This window comes from Aedes albopictus, chromosome 1, assembly GCF_035046485.1.
Source record: "Aedes albopictus strain Foshan chromosome 1, AalbF5, whole genome shotgun sequence".
Taxonomy (NCBI): domain Eukaryota; kingdom Metazoa; phylum Arthropoda; class Insecta; order Diptera; family Culicidae; genus Aedes; species Aedes albopictus.
Window position 1 is genome coordinate 98,461,130 of NC_085136.1, and position 24,506 is coordinate 98,485,635.

Consider the following 24,506-nt stretch of genomic DNA (forward strand, 5'->3'; position numbering starts at 1 on the left):
CAAACTCCGCCGCGGTTACACCATCCTTGGTACGGAACCGATCCTATATCGCTGCTCATGCGCATTACTCCCATGTCGGCGATGATGTAACGGTCAGAACATCCGTGACACCGAAATCACATCGTAGATGCAACCCTGTATAACGATTCCCTGTACTGCGAGATAATCTCTCTGAACCCGACAGTGTGGATTCATCTGAGTACCACGATAGGAGAGATAACCCATGTTGGAGTAGTTGGAAATCAGTTTCATGTTGTGAGGATAACGGATAGTTGATTGATGTTTGTTATAATTAATGTTCAAATAAAGTTTACTTGTTCGTAATTACGTAGTGTTACAGTAAAGTAGCTCTTCTGGATTAGTTTCTTAGATTTTCTGTTAATAGAAACTTGGTGTTTTTTCGGCTTTCAGTCACAGAAAAAGCGTTGATTGTTTCAAATCATTGCCTACGTTTCAGTAACTCCAATCCGGTAAACAAGAACAGAAGTGTTCCCAAAGTGCCTAGTGTTGCGACTCGAACGGTTAAGCGTACCACCCACCCACCATCTCAACCAGGGTGCTGGTTGATCCAATGCTACAAGTGCGGTGCTCAACCCTCATGAAAACAACCATCCTCCGTGTGATCAACACGATCTTTACAAGTTGATTCATATCGAGCCCTGATGAAGATCCCAACCGCAGGATCGAAACGTAGGCAATGATTTGAAACAATCAACGCTTTTTCTGTGACTGGAAGCCGAAAAAACACCAAGTTTTCGTAAAACCCAGTCAGTCACTCTCTGTTAATAGAATCACCAGTCACCGGGGTCTCCAGTTAGCCTAGTGGTTAAGGCTGTGGATCGCAAATCCGGAGATGGCGGGTTCCATTCCCGTTCCGGTCGAGACAATTTTCACGACTCCCTGGGCATAGTGTATCATTGTACTTGCCTCACAATATACAAATTCATGCAGTGGCAGGCAAAGAAAGCCCTTCAATTAAACTGTGGAAGTGCTCAAAAGAACACTAAGTTGAAGCGAGGCTAGCCAAGTCCCAGTGGGGACGAGATCCATAAAGAAGAAGAAGAAGAATCACCATTTTATCGGGGGTAAGGTATTGTACAGGTTGCAGTACAATACGCCAGAAAACGTGAATATATAACGAAGCCACACTTCGAATTTTCAAGAGCACAAATCTGAGGAACCAAAACATGGATTGCGCTAAAAAGTTGATTGATTGGTGACCTGCTAGTGGTAACCAATCGATCAACTTTTTAGCGCAAACCAACCCTCGGTTCTTCAGATTTGTGCTTTTGAAAATTCGAGGTGTGGCTTTGTTATGAAGCGGTGTACGTTGGCAATCACCCTCAGTAGGCGTTATCACTTCGAGAAGTTTTCCCATTGCTTCTCCAATTGCTTCCTCTTTGGAGCCACCAACCCTTTCTTGGAGAACCAAACACGGCTCTCATTCGTTACGATGACGATTTTTAGAGCCATTTAGCTTCCGGCAGATATAGGTACCTCGGACCTCGAAAGAATCGTAATTCGAAACCAGTTGGAAATAGGTGGCTGCAGCGAACGCTTTTTCACTTGCATCCGTGAAGATGTCCAATTTTAGTGGAGAAGAGGCCACCCATGTAACACACTTGTCATAGAAGGGTTACGGCGGCGCAGGTTTTTGTTGCGCAGAAGTTGCTGTGACTTACTTCTAACAAATAAATACTTACTTGCTAGAAGTGGGTCACAGTGCCTTCTGCGCAACAAAAACCAGCGCCGCCATGACCTTTCTGTGACAAGTGTGTTACTTGGGCAGGAAAGTTTGGCCGGCAGAGTTATATCGAGCTTTTTTTTCCTCCCCTGGGAAATTAAGCCACTGCGTCCAATAAGCTGAACTTTGGTGGCAAGTCTCGTTTTGATATTCGCGTCTAGCCAGCTAATTACCATGTGCCACGACGCGTCATCTCCCAGTCAGGTAAAATGGAATTCAAAAACTCTAAGACCTTCTCAGGTTCTGCAGACCAGATCTCACTGGGTTGCAAACAACCACTATTTAGACATCTTTGTCTGCGTGTCCTTAAAGCACCACAACTGCAAAGCAGATGTTCCGAGTTTTCACGTTCCGTATTACAGAAACGACAGATGTCATTCTGAATCTGGCCAATATTATTCAATTGATACCTGCTCGGGCAGTGTCCAGTTACTAGGACAGTGTATGTACATAGAGCTCTCTAGTTGACCATTACATGCTGCTGAAGTGCTGAGATAACACTCCGCACATAAGAGCAAAGATTTCAGCCTGAAAAACGGTGCAGTGTCTACCAAGTGAATAAGACTGATGCAGCTGTAGCTCACGAGAGTAAACACCAGCACTTGCTAGACCTTTGAGAAGGGAGCCATTAGTATAACATACGATGCCATCTGAAATACTTCTTTCCAGATATCTAGATGTCCACTCTTCCCGGGAAGGGAGTTTCGTGTAAAATGTCTTTATGGAAAATTACAAACAATTGTAAGATCACTTGGAGCAAGGATGACTTTGTCCCAATTAACAAAAAGTGGAAACAACGAGGTATGTGTTGAATTGCGGTTCACAAGAGTTGCCTCTAGTAAACCGAGTACCCATAGGCGGAAGCAGCTCCTGCAGAAATCCTCAATGGAGTTCCTGGAGAAATCCCTGAAGGAATTTGAGAAAAGAAAAATTCCTGAAGGAGTTCCTGAAGAAATCTACCTAACAATTTCAAGAAACATTTTTCAAGGAATCCTTGAAGAAATTTCTAGAGGAATTCCTACAAAATTCCTGAAAGAATTCTGACAGAAAACACTGAATTAGTTCCTGGAGTAATTCCTAAAGGAGTTTACGAAGACATCTAGGGTTTTTAGGGAATCCCACAAAGAATTCTCGGAGAAATCCCTGAAGGAGTTCCTCGAGAATTCCAGAAGAAATATATCAAATGACTTCAAGAGGAATTCCTCAAACAATTCAAAGAGAAAACTCTGAAGGAAATCCTGGATTTCCTAGTACTGCTGAAGGAATCCTTGATGAAATTCTAAGAGGAATCGCTGATGGAATTCTTGAAAAAAAAAACCCTTAGGAACTCCTGGAAATCTATGAAGAAACTCATAAAGGAATCATTCAAAAATTCTCAGAGCAATTCCTGCCAAAACCCGAAAGAATCCAAAATCCAATATGAACTTCCTGGATGAATACCTAGAAATTTCTAGAAGAATTCGAGAAAAAAAAAACTGGGAGAATCTCTTTAGGATCTTCTACTGGAATCCTTGAATGAGCTACTGGAGAAATTCCTGATGAATCTTTTGGTGGAATATCTGAATGAATTCCTAATTTCTCCAAAATTTCTCAAAGTATCCCTGAAAACCTTCCTGAATGATTCCCTGATGGAATTCCTAAAGAGTTGTTTTGGAGGCATTTCTAAATGAACTCCAGAAGAAACCTTTTACGGAGCTATGAAAAGAATTCCTGAAGGAACTCATGAATGAATTCCTGAAGAAACCCCGGAAGAACTAGCTTAATAAAACCCTGAAAAATAATCTTTTTTTAATTCCTGAAAAAATCTTGAAGAATCTTTAAAGAAACTCCTGGAGGAATCCCTGAAGGAGTGCGTAGAGAAACCCTGAAGGAATTTCTTGAGAAATCCCTGAAGGAGTTCTAGAAGAAATCCCTGAAGAAACTCTAGGAAAAATCTCTGAAAGAGTTCTTGGAGAAATCATTGAAAGAATTTCTACAGAAATCTCTTAGGAAATTTCTGGAGAAATCACTGATGAATCTCTGAAAGTTCCTAGAGTTCCTGAAAAAATCTTTTCAGCAATTTCAGAAACAATCTCTTAAAAAAATCTCTGAAGGATTTCAAAAACAAATTCCTGTAGAACTTTCTAGATAAATCCTTGAATAAACTCTGAAGTTCCTAGAAGAATCCCTCAAGAAATTAAAAAAAAATTCCTCAAGGAAGCCGCGAAATACCTCTAACAAATCTCAGTAAAAATGTTCAAGAATTTCCTGGAGGGATCCCTGAAGGAGTTCTAGAAGGAGTCCTTCAAGGAGTTTCTGAAGAAATCTCTGGATAAGTCCCTGGAGCAATATCTGTTTCTGGAAAAATCTCTCAAAGAATTCCAGAAGAAATCCACCAAGGAATTTCAAGAAAAATTTCTCAAAGAATGCTAGGGAAAATGTCGTAAGAAACTTCTACAAAAATCAGGGACGGATCCCTAAAGGAACTCCTGGAGGAATACCTGGTGAAAATTATTGAATTGTTCCAAAATTTCTCGTAGAATCCCTGAAAAACTTCCTGAATGAATCCCTGTAGGAATTCATAAAGAGTTGTTTTGGAGGAATTTCTATATGAACTCCCGACGAAACCTTTGACTGACGGAGCCATGTTGAGAAACATAGTTCAACCAACTCAAACAGGTCACAACAGGGTTTCAAAGCAGATCGAAAGACGTTTTTTGATGATCAGCTTGAACTGAAAAAATATTTATTCTAGAACATATCTCTTTGAAAACTTCAATCCTAGGGGCCATCCATTAAGTACGGCCTTAGGGGGGAGGGGGGGTTTGTGAAAGTGTGACGAGTAATGTATTAGATATAGGAAAAACCCGTACGAAGGGGGGAGGGGGGTCGACGATTCCCAATTTTAGCATGACGTACCTAATGGATGCTCATCCTACTCACATTTATCAGTGCCGTTATATACTTTGAACTTGGTTTAAAAACGTTAAATGTCAACGATTGCATTTAGATATTTAGGGTGACCAATATTCACTGGCGCGTCAACATGAGCTATGAAAGGAATCCCTGAAGGAACTCATGAATGAACTCCTGAAGAAACCCCGAAAGAACTAGCTAAATAAAACCCTGAAAAATAATCTGTTATTTAATTCCTGAAAAATCCTGTAGGCATCTTCAAAAAAACTCCTGGAATAATTCCTGAAGGAGTTCCTAGAGAAATCCCTGAAGGAGTTCTTGAAAAAATCCCTCAAGAAATTCTAGGAAAAATCTCTAAAGGAGTTCTCGGAAGAATCATTCAAAGAATTCCTACAGAAAGCTCTAATGAAATTTCTGGAGAAATCACCGAAGAATCTCTGAAAGAGTTCCTAGAAAGTACTTGAAGGAGTTCCAGTAGAAGTCTCTGAAGAAGTTTGTGAAGGAATCCCTGAAGGAGTTCATGAAAAAACTTTCCAGCAATTTCAGGAGCAATCTTGTAAAAAAAACCCAGGAAAAATCTCTGAAGGATTTCAAGAAGAAATTCCTGTAGCAATTTCTAGATATATCATTGAATAAACTCTGAAGGAGTTCCTAGAAGAATCCCTCAAGAAATTAAAAAAAATCCCTCAAGGAAGTCGCGAAATACTTCTAACAATTCCCAGAAAAAATCTTCAAGAAATTCCTGGAGGAATCCCTGAAGAAATTCTAGGAGGAGTCCTTCGAGGAGTACCTGAAGAAATCTCTGGATGAATCCTTGGAGCAATATCTGCAGGAGTTTCTGGAAAAATCTCTCAAAGAATTCCAGAAGAAATCCACCAAGGAATTTCAAGAGAAATTTCTCAAAGAATGTCAGGAAAAATATCTTTAAAAAACTTCTACAAAAATCAGGGACGAATCGCTGAAGGAACTCCTGGAGGAATCTCTGGTGAAAATCCTGGAAAAGGCTAAAGAATTTATGAATAATCTCTAGGAGGAACCCCTGGCAAAGCTTTTAAAAGAACCCCTGAAGGAAAATCAAAGTTGGATTATAGAAGGAACTACTAGAGAAACCTTTGGTAACTTCAGTAAAATCTCCTGGCAGAGCTTCTGGAAGAATACCCGGATAAGTTTTTGAAGGAATTTTTGCAAGATTGGCAGAATTCTTCTGGAACAACACTACAAACGAGCATTGCAGCCAGCAAATTTGTTGACGCTTTTATTGATTGAATACCCTCTAAAATTGCGAGTGCCGACAAGTGGGTTGGTTAGGTTCGCGCGCAAACAGCATTTCGGCTGGTGGTACTATAGCAAAGCAAATAACCTTCGATAACCTTTTATACAAAACGGGAGAAGTCCCGCGAAAATCGGCAAGAAAAATCCCAGGAAATTTTCAGGAAAAAAAAATCGTGGAAAAATTTTTGCAAATGTGTCGCAAATATCCTGTTTAAAAGATATCTCGGGAAACCATAAAGAGTAATTCCTGAAAAAACAAAATCTTTGAAAGATCTCCGAAAGGAATCCTGCGAGGAACTTTGATAGAAATCTCAGAAAAATTTCTCAGAAATCCCGACATGAACACCGGACAAAGCCTAGAAGTAACTCTGGGAGTTTTTTTTTGTTCCTCCCCTGTTGGGGAAATTAAGCCACTGCGTCCAATAGGCTGAACTTTTGTGGTATGTCCCGTTTTGACATTCGCATCTAGCCAGCTAATTACCATGTGTCAAGTAATCAGCTACTGCCACGACGCGTCGTCTCCCAGTCAGGTGCAATGGAATTGATAAACTCCAAGACCTTCCCAGGTTTTGCAGCCCAGATCTCACTGGGTTGCAAGCAACCACTATTTAGAAATCTTTGCCTGCGCGTGTATAAAGCACCACAACTGCAATGCAGATGTTCCGAGGTTTCACGTTCCGTATTACAGAAAAGACAGATATCACTCTGAATATGGCCAATATTTTTCAAGTGATACCTGCTCGGGCAGTGTCCAGTTACTAGGCCAGTGTATGTACGTAGAGCTCTCTTGTTGAGCTCTAAGGGGCTGTCCATAAACCACGTGATCATTTTTTTGGGACTTTTCAACCCCCCCCCCCCCCCCCCCCCGCGTGGTCATTTGTCCATACAAAATTTTTAATTTGTCCATACAAAATTGTCATTGGCCGAACCCTCCCCTCCCCTATGACCACGTGGTTTATGGACAGCCCCTAAGAGCTTTTTGGTTTTATAAGCATTTTGGTGTTATAAATCGTTTTGACTGATTGCAATTTTTGACATCCATTCAATAGGAGGCAATCAGTGAAGTACTAGATTGAAAGTAGTGAGCTGGATTTTTGTATGGTGAGATGGTCAATTCTCCATTTCTGCAATGAAATGGTGCAAACAGCGTGGGTTATATGATTTCTTGCCTAATTTAATGCTGTTTGAACAAAAGTTTGGGTTACTGTGTTGTTAAAGTTGCTAGAAATAAATAATACAATAACATAGTTATCCAAACTTTTGCTCAACCAGCATCAAATTAGGCAAGAAATCATATAACCCACGCTGTTTGCACCATTTCATTGCAGAAATGGAGGATTGATCATCTCACCATACAAAAATTCAGCTCACTACTTTCAATCTAGTACTTCACTGATTGCCTCCTATTGGAAATCACCCTCTGCTCAGCCCAGCGTTTCAGGTCCATTTTAATTGTACAGTTTGATATACCACAGAATGGTTCTGGGCCAGCTGACTGTAAATTGGAACCACTTTTAGCAAGCTCGTCTGCCATTTCATTCCCTTCAATGCCACAGTGACCTGGAACCCAGTATAAGTTTACTGAAGTTTGCTGGGAGTTAATCCAGCAAAACTCTTGTAAGGAATCTTAGGAGAAACTCCCGGAAGAACCTAGAAAGGAAGTTTAGCAAACAAACAATTAATCACTATATAAATTCAAGAAAAACACTTTGAGTGAAATCGTGGGAAGAATTCTGTGAATCGCGAAGGAATTCGAAGACTTGCATTAGAAATCTAACGAGCAATCCCGGGAGATGTTAAAGAAATAATCCTGGATACAATTTCGGGGAAAATCCTGAAGGTAATCCTGGTACGAATTTTGAATAGATACCCCAAATAAATCTATATCGATAGTATATCGATAGTGCCCTGTTCGTTGATATCCCATCGTAATTTTCAGATATCCGTTAAGTTTTAGGATTTTCAACAGAATTCATCCTCTACTTGTTGCTAGAATTAGTTATAATACAGAGCATTTGCACTTATTGTTAAAAGAACCATTAAAATACACAGTGCTTTTCACCTTGCCCAATGCAGAAGTCACTGACACCGAATTGCATTTCTATCTTATTTCATTTTGCTGCAATTCCATAACAATCAGTTAATGCTGCTTCTGAATTTCGAATAAGCCAATGACTTTTATATTGACGTTCAAATTACATTATTCTGATAACTCTCGTGGCTCTAGCCCGTGTGTTATCTTCACTGCCTGATGAAAAATGAGTAATGGCTCAGAATCCAGTGCTAATAATTTACGATGGCCTCTCATAATAATAAAAGGTACCCCATCATCAGGCAGTGAACAAATATTTTGCTCTTTGCTGGTAAGGTATGCAGGGTATTATGAGGATTACGCTAAGAGTGTGCTCTTATCTTGATTAATTGTCCGCAGCTCGGAGTTGGAATATCCCAATGTTTTTTTTTTGTTGGCAAAAGTCTTTTAATATGTATTAGAAAAAGTGGCACTTACTCAGCAGTAGTTTCTTCCCGACCAGGTTAATGACGGCACCGTTCAAAATGTAACACGCCAAGAACAAGATTCCCATTATTGTTGTGATCATGAAAATTGATGCGTCGATGCTAACGGGACAGCTGGTAACAATATTCTGTGCGCTGAAATTCGTCAGAATTAAATTTTAAGAAACGTACATTTTGACGTTAAAAACCGCAACCTAGGGAACGTCCATAAATTACGTCACGCTTTGAGGGGGGAGGGGGGGGGGGGGGCTTTAAGCAAAGTGTGACGACCCTTACAAAAATTTCAGAGGTCTCATACAAAAAGTGTGACATAGGGGGGAGGAGGGGTTGAAAAAGGTCAATTTTTGCGTGACGTAATTTATGGACGCTCCCCTACCTCATCTGTGTCCTATTGTTGTGAATGATCTCCACCACGTCGCAGATGGTCAGCTTGGCATCCTTAAAGTTCACGTACGTGTTCAGGATGTCCGGCATCCACATGAACACACCCGATGAGGCCATAAAAAGCCCAAACATGAGAAACGACGCCCGAACAGTGTTACCAACCAGAGGAGGCCGGAAGAGAGGCACCGTTTGCTCCCAGACGTAGCGCAGCCCCTGGTTGATCTCGCGTTTCCGTTGCTCCACGAAGGCACTGTCGATCGCGTCCAGCGTGATCGATTTGATCGGGAACATCTGAGGGAAGTGGAAGATTAGATGATTACTTTAAACATAAATAGAGTAGTGCACAACGGAACTCACGTAATCGGGAACACCTTTGTTCCATCGATACATCTGACTCAGAACTTCTAGCACCTTGTCGTGTTCACCGGATGTTAGGAGAAACTTTCCACTTTCCGGTAGGCCGAGGATTCCACCGATGATGAGGACGCTGGTCAACGAACTCAGCAACAAATAGAACCTCCACAGTCCGTAACGCATTCCCAGAGATGAACTGTACAGTTCGAAGTGGTTATCTAGTGGAATGATGAAGTAGGCTACGAAAGGGAGGTAGATCATCCCGAAGGCCATGAACATGGCAGCCCAGGAAATGACCTTGGCGCGAGTTTTGTCCGTGTGGAACTCCGCCAAGTAGGCATAGGTTGTGGCAGCGTTGCCAGAAATGCTGGAATTGATCGGATTTTTGTATAATTCCATTGACTGTACGATTTTATAGTACTTACAACACCCCCACCAGGAACCTCGTGATGATGAGCATCCACACGTGCACAGCGAAGCTGGATAAAACCGAAAACGCCAAGCTGACGCTGGTTGCCAGCAGTATCACCTTCCGTCGTCCCCAGGTGTCGGACAGAAAGCCCCAAAAATGCGAGCTGATTACCACTCCGCAGAATGCCGCCCCGTTGAGCATGCCCTTATCGGAGAAGGTCAGATGCAGGTCGCATTCGGCGGCCGAGATGATGAAGCCCATGTTTAGGGTTTCGTTTATGACGCTCATCAAACAGAAACCGCATACGAAGAGTAGAAATGTCTGGAATTTGCCGTTGCCGATCAGCTCCAGTGCTTCGTTGTAGCTGTAGGAATGGGGTTTGCCATTGTTGCATCCACCGGTGTCGTTGCTGGCGTAGTGTCGCAACTGGATGTGGTGGATTTCGATGGTTTGACTCTCCGCGTTTGGGGGTTCTGGGGGTGAAATCATGAAGATTTTCGTTACTTAAAAGTCCAGAGAATACAATCAGTGGGCATACATATTACACCTAGAATACTGAATAAAAACTATCAAGATCGATATCAGCGATGTAAGGCCCCAAAATCTATAAGTATAACCTGTGGCAAGAGTGTACCAAACATGGTAACCCCAATCAAGTACGTTAAGTGACCCGTGCCGAGGAATGAGTGATCGAGGGGTGAAAAAGATGTTCGATCGTAACTGGAGCTTGTGGGAAACATTAATTCGCCGCTTGCTGCGTTAATTCAGGGCTCTGAAGTGGTGGATTTTTTGCCATTGATTAAAAAATGAGCCTAAATACACATACAAAATCAGATAGTAGTAGTGAAGTCAACTCCTTCGCGAGGTTATTTAGGTCTCTTTGAGGGAGGGCACAAACAGGAGGAAGTAGCAGTGCACGAAGTGCCAGCGTAGGAAACTCCATTTTCTCCCCAGCTTGACTTTGCGTCCTCGAAGTAAACATCAGCTAGGACCTCGTAAAACTTGCAAGGGCACCACCTCCAAATGTTTGAAGAAAGAGATCCTTAGTGCGGATGTCTAGGTGAGAGCTCTCTCCGAGGAAGCGATTCTTAAGGCGAAACTGGAAGCATTTTCTATTTTTTTCGGTTTTTGATTTTATATTAAATAATGAAGCAATATTTTCAAAATCGGTTTTCGTACACATGTAGAGTATGAATCAAGGCATATTCTGATTTTTTTTTTGAGGTGGAAAATGTTTTCCATTTTTGCAGAAACCATTTTTATGTGGAATTTTGTTCAAAAATTAAGGGTATGCGGAATGAGATTTTTTCAAAGCGAAACGAAACGAAACGATATGTGAAATTTCTGACGCAATGCGGTACGAAACGAAACGAAATTCAAAAATGTTTCGTAAGATCGATGCGAAATCCGAATTCACTCGGTATTTTTCGAAACGAAACGAAACTTTCGAAAAAAAATCCGCGGAATTTTTCAGTTATATAAAATTGATCAGGAAATGAATGCTGCGTGTTTGATTTTTTTTTTCTAGCGTTGGCATGGCGGTGTTTCAGTTTAGTCTCATCTTCAAGACTTGATGGGGCTGCCGTTTTTCTACCGTTTCTCACATCAAACCCGACATTGGATTTGTCTTCGGTAAGCTAAAATGCTAAAATAATACTTTTATTAGAACAAACATACACATGAAAAATAGAACTACTCACAAATTGGGTGATCTAATAAGGAAACACCTCCTCACAAAACAAACAATTGAATTCCTATTCGCGTGCATTTTATGCAGAATGAATGACTAGGGGTGTTCAAATATAATTTGATATGTCTAAACATTTCAGATAAGCACCCAACTTTGCCTAACAAGGGTGGAGGACCATTTGGGCCCTGGACCGATTCTGACCACTTTGAGCTGTATGTCAGCCAATATTGTAGCAATTTACTTGGAGTTTTGCACATCTCACTGCTTAAAAAATCAAGTCATTTGTACAGATGTTTCTTTTTCAATGAGTATTAGAGTGGGTCATCGTTTATATGGAAAAATGGAAAATTCAATGATATCCCATCAGATCAATTTCGATCCCATTTCAGGACCCAAATAAGTGTGCAAAAATTGGGCAGGATCGGTTATGTCTACGTTTTGCGCATCGCGTTTGAAGTTTGTATGGAGTTTTACATGGAAAAACACACTTTTCTGCATTTCTCTCATAACAAGCTCGAACTTTTCTAAAACCATGTAACCGATAAAAGAAAACCATAGCCTAGGGTGTCCTGAAAAACTTTGTCGAAGACCGCAAAGTGATCTGATGTTTATTAATAAAGTTATAGCGTTGGAATTGCTTGACGAAACAGCATGATTTTGTTGCTATTGTTATTCCTTTACATGTTAAAACATAAACACTTGCATGCGGTTCGTTGGTTATAACTATTTTTACAAGCATCGGATCGCTTTGCGGTCTTCAACAAAGTTTTTCAGAACATCCTGGGCTATCATTTTACAGTATCGGTTAAAAAGTTTCAGACAATTTTTTTCAACTTATGACAAAAATCCAAAAAAGTATGTTTTCCCATACAAAATCCCATACAAAATTCAATTGCAATGCGCAAAGTGTAGACGCAACCGATCGTGCTCAAATTTTGCACAGATACTCAGGACCCGAAACGGAACCAAAAAAGCTTTGATCTGAGAAAACGGTTCCGATGACCCACGCTAATGAGTATTCAAGATTTGGAGCAACTTGCTAGTGGAATCTAAGTAGAATATAGTGGGAATTTGAAGTTAAAGTTCTAATGGAGTTTGGAGATAAATACTTGGAAAAATATCTTGGGTATCTAAACTCTATCAACATCTTATATACAAAAAAAAACAAAAAAAAAAACTTTTGGATTCATTTCTCGTGCAGCTTGTTGATGATTATTACCCCTCTACTTCCCACGATTGCTCTAGAGCACCATCGATTTTCGACGAACTCCAGACAAGCGGAATTAGATAAATATGATGCAATACTTTTTAGAATTTGATTGTAATCTTATTAGGTAAAGCCAAATCCTAACTACTTGTTTCAAAAGTGTAACTGCTGATAAACAATCAAAATACTATTGATTTACAACTATTTTTCGTAGATTAATAAAAATTTGGCCAATTCGCAATAACTTTTGTTCAAACATTTTTTTCGGAAACGCTTTCTTGGCATAGGAAGAGTGTTCAAAGTTCCAAGTTCAAAGTCGTGGGAAGGAAGAGGTTATGATAAGTTTAAAAGGACAGAAGAAAATCTAAATAAATTTAAACATTAATTTTAAAAATTTCGTTGAATCTTCAACGATTGAGGTAAGTTAATAAAAAAATAAAAAAAAAACCCAAATTAATCCACCTAGTGGTGATAGTGCCTTTCTCGTTAAATATGTTCTCATTCACGATCTTTCTGTAGACGTAAGCCAAAGTGTTCTGAATCCTGATACTTTATAAGAAAAGCAAGCATTTTATCAAAGCCATCATTGAATTGACTCAAAAATTATTGATGGGACATAGTCCGACGTTATGTTCAACGTATGAGCAGAGCTGAAATATATCAGACTTCTCAGATGACTGCTTGAGCACCTTCACTAACACTGGAGGCCAATCAATATCAAGACGAAACTTACAAGCTAAGATATAACTGTTTACACAATCACAGATCGCTTTGCGGTTTTTTTCTGCACACTTAAAGCTATATTTTATTATCATATCATAGGATACAACATTCATGTAAAATTTGACAAAAAAATGCAAGCATGTAAAATTTCCCAAACATACTTCAACCACATTACAGAGTGCGAGGGCGCAACCAGTTGCATCAAAATTTTATCCAGTAATTTTAGACGCAAGAGGGAATTGGAAAACTTTTGTTCTGGGTTGACGCGATTAATTTTAAATTTTACCATACAACGTTGACTCATCCTACTGTATATTTAGACATCATGAATCTGAAATTGTGTGATTTGGTAAGATCTCTTCACGGCTAGCTAGACGGTGGTAGTGGGTAAACGTTAAACAGGAGCAAAAAACGCGGCGTGCGCCGTGAGCGTTCAATTTGCGTACTGATGAATACTTTAATCAACCGTTGAAAACAAGAACGATAGGTAGTGAGTATAGTGTGACATCTGTTTGTATTTGGGTTTAATTTGTCAAGATTTTATTCTCTTAGGGAATCGCGCCACTTGGGCGGTGGCTTCTATTTTCGTCTGTTTTCCACTATAACTCAGTCAAATTTGAACCAATTGGCACAATTTTTGGAATGCAGTGAGATAGGTATAGTATCTACCCGTGTACAACATTTCAAGTCAATTGGTTCAAAATTGACTGAGTTATAGTGGAAAACAGACGAATATAGAAGCCACCGCCCAAGTAGCGCGATACCCTACATATATTTATCGCTTGCATTGATTTTATACACTTTCGTAGTTCCGGCGAAGCACCAAACGCTGGTCCTGCAACCCTACCGATAGCTTTTATGTGGTATGAGCCTATTTTCTAGCTAACCGCTCCTAAGGTTATTAAAAAAAGCCGTGGTTTGATGTGTTACATGGTACATTTGGTCACTTTCGGTGGGGTACCACGAACTGGTTCCGGAGCACTACCGCGTCTTCCAAATATAGTCTAAGACTATTTCTTTGCTAATGTACATTGGGTTACCTAAACAACACGATTTGATGTATCGCCTGCATGGGTATAGATCACTTTTGCATTTTACCACTTCCAGTGGCACACCCAGAACCAGTTTCGGAGTTGTACCGATTGTTCCTGATGTGGTCTTAGACTAGCTCCATGCAAAGTGTTAATAAGTTTTCCTAAAAAGTCGTGAATTGATGTACCGCATGCGTGAGTGTGGTTAATTTTTGCATTTCGCTAGTTCCGGCGAGATACTCGAAACTAGTTCCGGAACACTACCGGTAGTCTTGAATATGGCCTGAGACTATTTTCTTGCTGACCGTTGTTCGCGTATCAAAGAAGACGTTATTTAATATGCTGCGTGCATACGTTTGGTTCCATTCTATATTTGACCACTTCCGGTGGGTCACCTGGAACCGGTTTCGGCACACTATTGATTTTCCAAAGGATGGTCTATGATTTTTTCTTGTTAACCGTTCATCAGGTACCATAAAAGTCATTTAATGTGTCGCATTCATGGGTTGGTTTTCCTTTACGTTTGACTATTTTCTATGGAACATCCAAGCCGTGATTTGATGTATCGCATGCATGGGTCTGGTTCACTTTTATATTTTCTTACTTTCGGCGGGGCACCCGGAGTGGAATCCGGAACAGTACTGGTAGTTTCTGATGTTGTCTGATTTTCTCGCTAACCGTTCATCAGGTTATCGAAAAAAAAAACAGATTTGATGTATCGCATGCACGGGTTTGGTTCCCTTTCATATTTGGTCATTTCCGGCGGGACACCCGGAATCGGTTCCGAATCACTACCGATTCAGATATGTTCGGAGAATATTTTCCTGCTTACTGTTCACAAGGTTATCGAAAAAGCCGCGGATTGATATGTCGCATGCATGGGTTTAGTTCACTTTTATGTTTGGCCACTTCCGGCGGAATACCTGGAACCGATTCCAGATCACTACCGGTTCAAATATGTTCTGAGAATATTTTCCTGCTTACTGTTCATAAGGTTATCAAAAAAGCCATCATTTGATATGTCGCATGTATGGGTTTGGTTAACTTTTATACTTGGCCACCTCCAGCGGATCATCTGGAACCGGTTCCGGAACACAACTGGTTCCGATATGATCTGAGAATGTTTTCCTGCTAACTGTTGATCAGGTTATCGAAATAGCCGCGGTTTGATATGTCGCATGCATGGGCTTAGTTCACTTTTATGTTTGGCCACTTCCGGCAGGACATCCGGAACCGGTTCCGGAACACAACCGGTTCAGATATGGTCTGAGACCATTTTTATGGTTACCATTCATCAAGTTTTCGAAAATGCCGTAGTTTGATGTGTCGCATGGATGGGTTTGTAGCGTTTTCATTTGTGGCCCCTGCCTAGGGTACCGGTCCGGAACACCTAAATGGCCATAACTCCGGAACGGCTGGACCGATCCGAACCAATTTCAATAGGAAACAATGAGACCAGATTCCGCGTCGAATGAACCGTTGGTCATTGAAATCGGTCGAGATTAACTGCCAAAAAGTGATGTGAGTTTATTTGTACACACACATACACACACACAGACATCACTTCAATTCGACGAGCTGAGTTGATTGGTATATGTTACTCGACCCTCCGGGCCTTCTATCAAAAAGTCATTTTTGGAGTGAACATATGGCCTTTCCAGTACACTTAGTGTACGAGAAAGGCAAAAATGATCAAATGTCACAGTGTAATACACTGTAAATACGAATGATACGATATTGTGTTGTTACTCACCCGCAGCGGCTCCTCGTGCAGCTGCTTCTTTCCGAAAGTTTTAATTTGGTGCTTTCCGACACCGGATCCGTTTGGTGATCTACCGCAGTGAACCTCGGGAGCCAATAATCGGACAAATGAACAAGCTATCAATTCGTACCACCACAATATCTGTGAGATTTGTGTTCAAAAACAAATCATAGGGTATTGGTTCCCTTATTAAGCATGTGGCTCCCATTTTCATCCCACGAAAAACAAAGGATTGAAGCGCTGTTTGTTTTGTTTCTTATTTTTGTATTTTTTGTTAGAAGTGAGCACCCATGAAAACAAAAAGAACGGAGTCAATCGGTGCCGTAATCGCTTGTTTTCGAATAGGATGAAAATAGGAGCATGAGATTACTGATGGCACACATACCCTACAATCTAAACAAAACTAAAATAATGTTAGTTTATCGAATTAAAAGTTTACCCAGATAATTTGACAACAATCATTGTCGAATTAGCGTGGTTTTATGGTACGACACGCATGGGTTTGGTCCAATTTCACATTTACAACTTTCGGTTCACATATTATAACTTACCGATTGTCCCTTATGTGGTCTTAGACTAGTTTCATGCAAATTATTAATCAGTTTTCCTAAAAAGTCGCAAATTGATGTAACCCAGGCAACCAGTATTCGTATAAGATGTTGCATAAGATGGTAAAGTGGAGGCCATGTGCGTGCATGCCTCCATTTAGGCGCATGTAAAGTGTACGCATACCCGAGCAGAAGGTAATACCTAACAAATACCATATCAATACCAATTTTTGCTCTAATACCTGAAATTGTTATCGCTATGTTATCATTTGAAATCTCATGAGAACATAACAATAACAGTTTGAGGTATTTGAGCAAAAGTTGGTATCGATATGGTATTGGATGATTTTTATCAGTCATAATAAGTATTGAAGAAGTTCTGCTATCAAAACACGATATGTTTATAACCGGAATTAACGACTTATTTTTTCATCAAAATATGGTGTAGGAATGGCATTGTTTGTTTTCTATTTCTTTAGTAAGGAATTAGTACGGATGATAATAAAATAACAATGGAATTGCCCGTTACTGTAATCGTTTTTATTACACTTAACATAAAAAGGTACTTTCCGAGAGATACCTTCATAAACTTCCTTAAAAAGGTTAGGTACTCATTGATTTACTAGCAGTTTTAATTTCTCTAAGCTCTCCGAGGTCATCCTTTCGAGAAGTTTCAGATTTTTTCAAAATATTTTCCAGACAACTGCTAAATGAACTCTTTTTAAATTTACTTGCGGAATTAATCGGAAACGCGATCCTTCAGCCACCTCTTATGAAACTTAGCAAATTATTTTCCCTACAAAAAAAAAACTCTTGTATGAATGTATACAATTTCTTCCTGGGGAAATCCCCAGAAAAAACTTCTGGAAGAATCCTGAGCCTGAACTCCTGAATACATTTACAGAAGAAAACTAATACAGGAATCCCCAAAAAGAACTCCTGAAAAATAGCCAGAAAAAGAAGCTTCTGGAGAAATCCCCAAAGAGAACTCCAGAGCGAATCTCTCAGAAAATGCTTACTACAAATGTTCTTGACGGAACTATCGAAGCAATTCTTTTTGGGATTTCCGACGGAGTTAGCGGAGCGATTCAAGAAGGAAATCCCGGATTCCTCAAGGCACTTTTGGACAATTCCCGAGAGAACTTCCTGAGGAATTCCAGAAGTTATTCTCGGAGGAACTCCTTGAGCTACATATTCCTAAAATATCTCCGGCAGAGATTGCTCCGGGATTGAGAAGTTCCATCCGAGAATCTTCTTTCGATTTCTTCCGAGAAATCAATTTCCGATCGTGTAATAATGTCTTTCACAGTTCCATACGTCCCGCCACTAATTTCTTCAGGAAAACTCTCCTATGATTTCTTCACAAGTTCTTACTTAGGTGGAACCTCCGGTATGAATCCTTCAGCAATTCCATCTGTGAAACCATCTTGCAATTCTTCCAACGAAATCTCACAAAAATGTTGGAAAGTGCATGCAGCAGAAAACTCACAATTTGTAATTCCGGCACGATCCGATGGCATCCAAGCGCTGGCATTGCCACCTTCTTTATTCAAAAGTGACACGAATCTGGATCTGGAAATCCGGGAAATCCTGCGGGCCGACGGCAGTTACTAATTTCCTTGGGGCACTGTTTTGTTTTGATAATTTTGATTGATTGAGATCAAAGTAGTGCACAGATGCACGAGTTCATTAATTTTTGACGTTTGAGCGTATCCGTATTTATCACGTATCCGTACTTTCCACGGCTACCTAGATAACACGGCACCGATCAAACGTCAATAAGTAAAAATATACATTGGTATTTGGAGTTGCAAAGGATGTAAGTTCCCGCAGCGCGGTGTCACGAACACTAATGCAAATCTACTGGTTGAAAATACACCCGTTTGATTTGCCGGGAACAGCTGATTTTTGTTTACTATTTTCCACCAGTAAATCAAGTAGGGTTTGTGTAATGCATCGTGTATGTACACGCAGCACGCAAGCAGCAGAAACCACGAACACCACTAACGAGAAGTCCGAGAAGTCCGTAGATTTGACAGGAGTTTGTTGTTATCGCACGCGAGCGAAAGTGAAAAACGGTGAAAATAGCTAGTGACGATCGATTTTTACGTTTATTTCGGTATCGTATCGGTTAGTTCACGTGTGCTGGTGATAAGCAACATCCGGAATACTCATTGCGGAGAAATTATAGTGGCGTATTGCTGAAAAAAAGTTGCAATTCCAGAACGATGATGCTGAATGCAAGGTTGCATCGGTTGCATCACACCCAGCAACGATCCGATAGCCAAAACCCTCCACGAATCAAGTGCGAGAACAACAACAAACAACGCCGCGAGTTTCAATTCTTTCAAGGGTGGTTAGTCGGGACGTTTATGCTGTTTGAGTTCCGGAGGATCGCATCCGAACAGACCAGCTTGGAGTGACCGGAGTGACAAGCCGGAAAACAGGCCGAAAAAAAAATATGAAGTTTTGATCGTGATCTTTGCAGTGCAGGTGCATGACGAGAAAGTGCAACTTTGTGGTGTTCTTCCGGGCACCACTTGACCGGTAAATCAACTCAGTGAGGCTCTACTAAAAATATTTCTTGTCGACAGTGCCAGTGGAAAGAATGCTGAAAAAGAGCTATACATACCTGGCTTTGGTTTTATCGATGACATGATTGATCTTTTGGTAAGTGGTGAGTTAAATTACTTCTTCTTTTTTTTTTCTTGGTGTAACGTCCCAACTGGGACCAAAGCCTGATTATCAGCTTAGTTTTCTCTGAGCATGTCCACAGTTATTACCGGAGTGCTTTCTTTGGGGATGAACCAGCCTCGGGCCACCTTTTCTGCAACTGACGGAGTAATGGAACTCGCAGTAAGAAATTTTAGCTTAAAATATCGGGTACTGGTTAGCTCAAGCACCACAAGATTCGAAAGTCGTTACCGCGTCGAATGTGGTTCTTGATCTACGTGTGGATCCTGCCAGCTTTTGGTTCCTTGCCAATGAATCTTGGACAACTGGCAGAGGTTGACGCTGATACAGGGTTCGGTCGCCCCTTCGGGGACGAAAGGTCCTCTCAGCGCTGGAGATTTTGTGTCGTGTCGATGTTTCCGCGGTAGCGAACGGTCTACATGATGATAGTTGCTTTGTCGTGAGCGTTAAGTTCAATCGCAGAGGAAAGATTCTTCAACAAAACTTAAAAAAAGCTCCATGATGCCTTTTCATGCAAATAGAAAAAGACAAAAATAGTTTATATTTGTTTGTTATAACAAACAAATTGGATCCAAAGTGTCGAAACGTCGGGTTAGATAACAACTCGTTTTGATTTAACAAGACTGCGTAGCCGTCAAAATCCGAGTTACAACATTTTATACGATCGCTGGTTGACTGGGAATGCATGTATGGGTTTGGTTCATTTGTGCATTTTGCCAGTTCCGGCGAGGCACTCGAATCTGGTTCCGGAACACTACTGGCCTGAGGCTATTTTCTTGCTGACCGTTCTTTGCGTTATCGAAGAAGCCGTTATTTAATGTGCTGCGTGTATGCGTTTGGTTCTTTTCTACATTTGACCACTTCCGTCGGGGCACCTGGAACCATTTTCGGCACACTATTGGTTTTCCAAAGTATGGTCTATGATTTTTTTTTTCTTGTTAACCGTTCATCAGCTTACCTAAAAAGTCATATAATGTGTCGAATTTATGGGTTTGGTTCTCCTTTACATTAGACGACTTCCGATGGGGCAACCGTAATCGATTGCGGAACACTACCGGTTGTCCCCAATATGGCTGGAAACTTTGTCAAATCGAGATGCCTAAAAATCCGCGATTTGATGTGTCGCTTGTATGGGTTTGGTTCCCTTTTATATTTGACCATTTCCGGATCACAACCGATTCAGATATGTTCTGAAAATATTTTCCTGTTTACTGTTCATCAGGATATCAAAAAAGGCACTATTGGATATGTCGCTTGCATGGGTTTAATTAACTTTTATACTTTGCCACCTCCGGTGGAACGTCTGGAACCGGTTCTGATATGGTCTGAGAATGCTTTTCTGCTTACTGTTCATCAGGTTATCGAAAAAGCTGCGGTTTGATATGTCGCATGCATGGGTTTGGTTAACTTTTATACTTGGCCACTTCCGGCGGGGCATTTGCAACCGGTTCCGGAACACTACCGGTTCCGGTATGGTCTGAGAATGTTTTCATGCTTACTGTTCATCACGTTAGCGAAAAAGCCGCGGTTTGATGTGTCGCATGCATGGGTTTAGTTCACTTTTATGTTTGGTCACTTCCGGCGGGACACCCGGAACCGATTCCGGGACACTACCGGTTCAGATATGGTCTGAGACTATTTTTCTGCATACCATTCATCAAGTTATCGAAAATGCCGTAGTTTGATGTGCCGCATGGATGGGTTTGTAGCGTTTTCATATCTGGCCTCTTCCTGGGGTACCGGTCCGGAACACCTAAATGGCCATAACTCCGGAACGGCTGGACCGATCTGAACCATTTTCAATAGGAAACAATGGGACCAGATTCCGCGTCGAATGAACCGTCGGTCATTAAAATCGATTGAGGTTTACTGCCAAAAAGTGATGTGAGTTTTTTTGTACACACACATACACACACACACACATACACACACACACACACATACACACACACAGACATCACCTCAATTCGTCGAGCTGAGTCGATTGGTATATAAGACTTGACCCCTCCGGAGGCTCTATCAAATTTTCGTTTTTGGAGTGAACATATAGCCTTTCGGTACACCTTGGTGTACGAGAAAGGCAAAAACAAGTATTGATTTGCGAAGATCAAATTGATAAAGAAGTCAAAATTATGGCCACGCCGATTACGCCGCCGCCGAATTAAAAAGCGCCAAACGCCGCCGCCGACAGATTTCAAATCGGCGCACACCTCTACTGTAACATGCTATAATATCGATTGTTTATCAGAAACATGAAGCATATGATGTGGAAACATCAACTACTAGATTTTTACCAATCAAGCTAAAGAAAGCTTGAAATCTACAACCTAAAAATATAAATACAATCATCTCTAGATATTAGGCCAATAATTCTACCAGATGAAACTGGACTCAAGATTCAACATGTTAAGCGGACCTGATGTTATGGTTGATGTGCATGCCCTTCTCACTGAGGACCTGGGATCAAAAAACCACTCCCAAAACAATTTAAAAAGTGTTTTCTACCTTCAGGTCATTTGATTCGGGACTAGCCTAGGGTTATAGCTTTATGAATCGTATATATGTATGTAATTATGTATAATTTGGCCAGAAAATTCTACGGGATTTCTTATTAACGAAAGGAATAAGAGCTTAACCGTGAATAGCGTTCCGTCATACACAGGCCCGGATCAAGGATTGCCCGAGGCCCAAGCGGATGCGAAGGTCCCTTGGTGATGAGTATACGAAAAATTATTTGTTTTCAAACAGTATTTGAGCAATATAAAACATACAATTGATGTGAAATAACCAAAAAAGGTCTTTGTGGGGAGGCCTAAAATGTGGGGGCCCGGAGCCCGAATAATCACCCCCGGCCGCCCCCATCCTACCCGTACATCCAGCCCTGGTCATACAGATGTAATGGTAAGTCCCTTTCAAGAGTTCCACTAAAAAAATAAACTCTTTCAAAAAGAGCATTTACACAATGAACTTGTTTTCGAAATTTATTAGTCATTCCGCGGAATTCCGTTTAATTTCGTCAAAATATTTTTTTTGAAGGCGAAATTTTTAGAATTTGACGAAACGAAACGAAATTCAAAATCATAAATTTCGCCTGGTTGAATTCCGTGGAATTCCGCGGAATTTCGTTTCGAGGTGCATTTGGCGAAACTTTTCGGTATACCGCATACCCTTATCAAAAATGGTTTCTGCAAAAACGAAAAACATTTTCCATTACAAAACAAATCAGAAGATACCTTGATCCATACTCTACATGTGCACGAAAACCGATTTTGAAAATATTGCTTCGTTATTTAATAAAAAATCAAAAACTAAAAAGTGAGGGAATGCTTCCAGTTCCGCCTTAAGGCCAGAAAGCTGGATGACATCACGGACGCGGAAAAGCTCGTCACAGCATTGAAGCAATAGTGTGAGGTGCAGGTGGCTACCGCAGCCATTCGACTACGAATTGGCCACCTACCAGCCAGTTCCTGTGATGGACGCTAACAAGTCCATTAAGATAGGGAAGCTCAAGGTGGGGTGGTCGGTATTCCAACATACACGAGCCACCACAGGCTTGATTCAGGTGTCTGGAACCAGGACACAAGTCATGGAACTGTAAAGACACTGACAGAAGCAAGCTTTGCAGGCAATGTGGAAGTAAGTACCATGAGGCACAAAGCTGAACAAACCCTACCAAGTGCTTGATTTGTTCCGGAAATCCATGGATAGTAAGCATCTGACGGGACGCCCAAGGTACCTGGCCTTTAAAAGAGCCACAATTTACAAGTAACAGTGAAGGTAATGCAGCTGAACCAGAATTACTGGGACATGGATGTTGATTGCTCACCAGAGTTTGGAAGATTAATTCAAAATTGAACAAATGACTAGTTTTCTCGTTGCTGTGAAACACATTTTTCGTTCGCTTTCCGGGTCTGCGCACTATCGCACATCGCTTGCAACACGATGCACGAGAAAAGCAACTGAACATCACTCATATACACCGGTGGGTGCGAATGCCTTATGCTAAAGTATATTCATGATCAACCAGAGCGGTGAATATTTATCACTCGTCAGGGCTGGCTGAAGCGAGGAATGCCAGTTCCTTTCTCCTTTGCTTGTTACGAAATTAACGAACTAAATGCACACACCACCAGCAAGAGAGACATATGTATTTTGTTTCTAGTTCAATACCGAGTTAGCGTCATTTTTTTCTTTTACTTCCGCTGCTTTTCCCTTGCGTTAAACACCGATATGGTAATGTTCACTAGATCCAAGAAAATGCTAGTGATTTAAAAAAAATATGTGTTTGTAGGGTACATCTCCAGAAGAGATGCAAATTTCCCAAGCAGCACTTCTGGGGATTCTTCCAGCAGTTTCGCCATGAATTTTGCCAGGAGTTCCTCCGGGAAGTCCTCCGACAATTCCTTTAAGAGCACTTCCGGGAATTACTCCACGAGTTCTTCTACGAGTTCCTACAAGAATTCCTTAACCATTTTCTTCAGGAATTCCTCTAGGAGCTCCACTGAGAATTCCTCTAAAAGTTCTTCCGGTAATTCCTTAAAGTGTTCATCCGGAAATCCCTATAGATACCTCTACGAGTTCCTCCTGGAATTCCTTCACGAATCTCTAGACATTCCTAGAAACTGTACTGGAGATACCAGAAGCTTCCTTCGAGAATTCCTCTAAAAATCCCTCCAGAAACTCTTCAGGAGATTTTTCGGAATTCTTCTTGTAGTTCCTTCGACGATTTCTGTTCCTCCTGGAGTTTCTTTAGGAGCTCTTCCAGTGATTCTTCCAGGAGTTTCCCAGAACATTCCTCTAAAAGTTTCACCAGGAATTTCTCTAGGAATTCCAATGGGTATTTCTCTAGGATTTCCGCCGGGAATTTCTCTAGAAGTTTTTTTTTCGGGAATTCTTCTTGGAGTTTATTCGGAAATTACTCTAGGAGTAGCTCCGAGAATTCCTCTACGAGTTTCTCCGAGAATTCCTTTAGGAATTCCACTGGGAATTTCTCTAGAAGTACTTCCGGATATTCCTCTAGAAGTATCCATGGAATTCCTATACGAATATCTTCAGGAACACCTGTAGGAGTTTTACCGGGATCTCCTCAAGAAGTTCCCCGAAAAATTCCTCTACTGGTTGCTCTTGAAGTTTTTTTTTTCTAGAAACTATAATAGGCATGCCAGGCATCTTCCGGAAATACTCCAGGAGTTCCTCCGAAAATTATTCTAAAGTTTTTCCGGGAATTCCTTTATGAGCTCATCTGGTAACTCATCTAGGAGGGCCGGCCACGT

The 24,506-nt window shown here is 40.9% G+C and overlaps 1 protein-coding gene across 3 annotated transcripts in view; it reads right to left on the reverse strand.

Moving 5' to 3' along the window:
- Window positions 1–24,506, reverse strand: part of LOC109398406 (synaptic vesicle glycoprotein 2A) — a 70,322-nt gene that overhangs the window by 39,462 nt on the left and 6,354 nt on the right. For all 3 annotated transcript variants that reach the window (XM_029855391.2, XM_029855392.2, XM_062845066.1), the window contains exons 2-5: window positions 9,592–10,051; window positions 9,170–9,533; window positions 8,805–9,103; window positions 8,421–8,563 (exon numbers count right to left, since the gene is read on the reverse strand). In XM_029855391.2, the coding sequence (XP_029711251.1) occupies window positions 8,421–8,563; window positions 8,805–9,103; window positions 9,170–9,533; window positions 9,592–10,051 (1,266 nt within the window). The remainder of the gene's footprint in view (window positions 1–8,420; window positions 8,564–8,804; window positions 9,104–9,169; window positions 9,534–9,591; window positions 10,052–24,506) is intronic.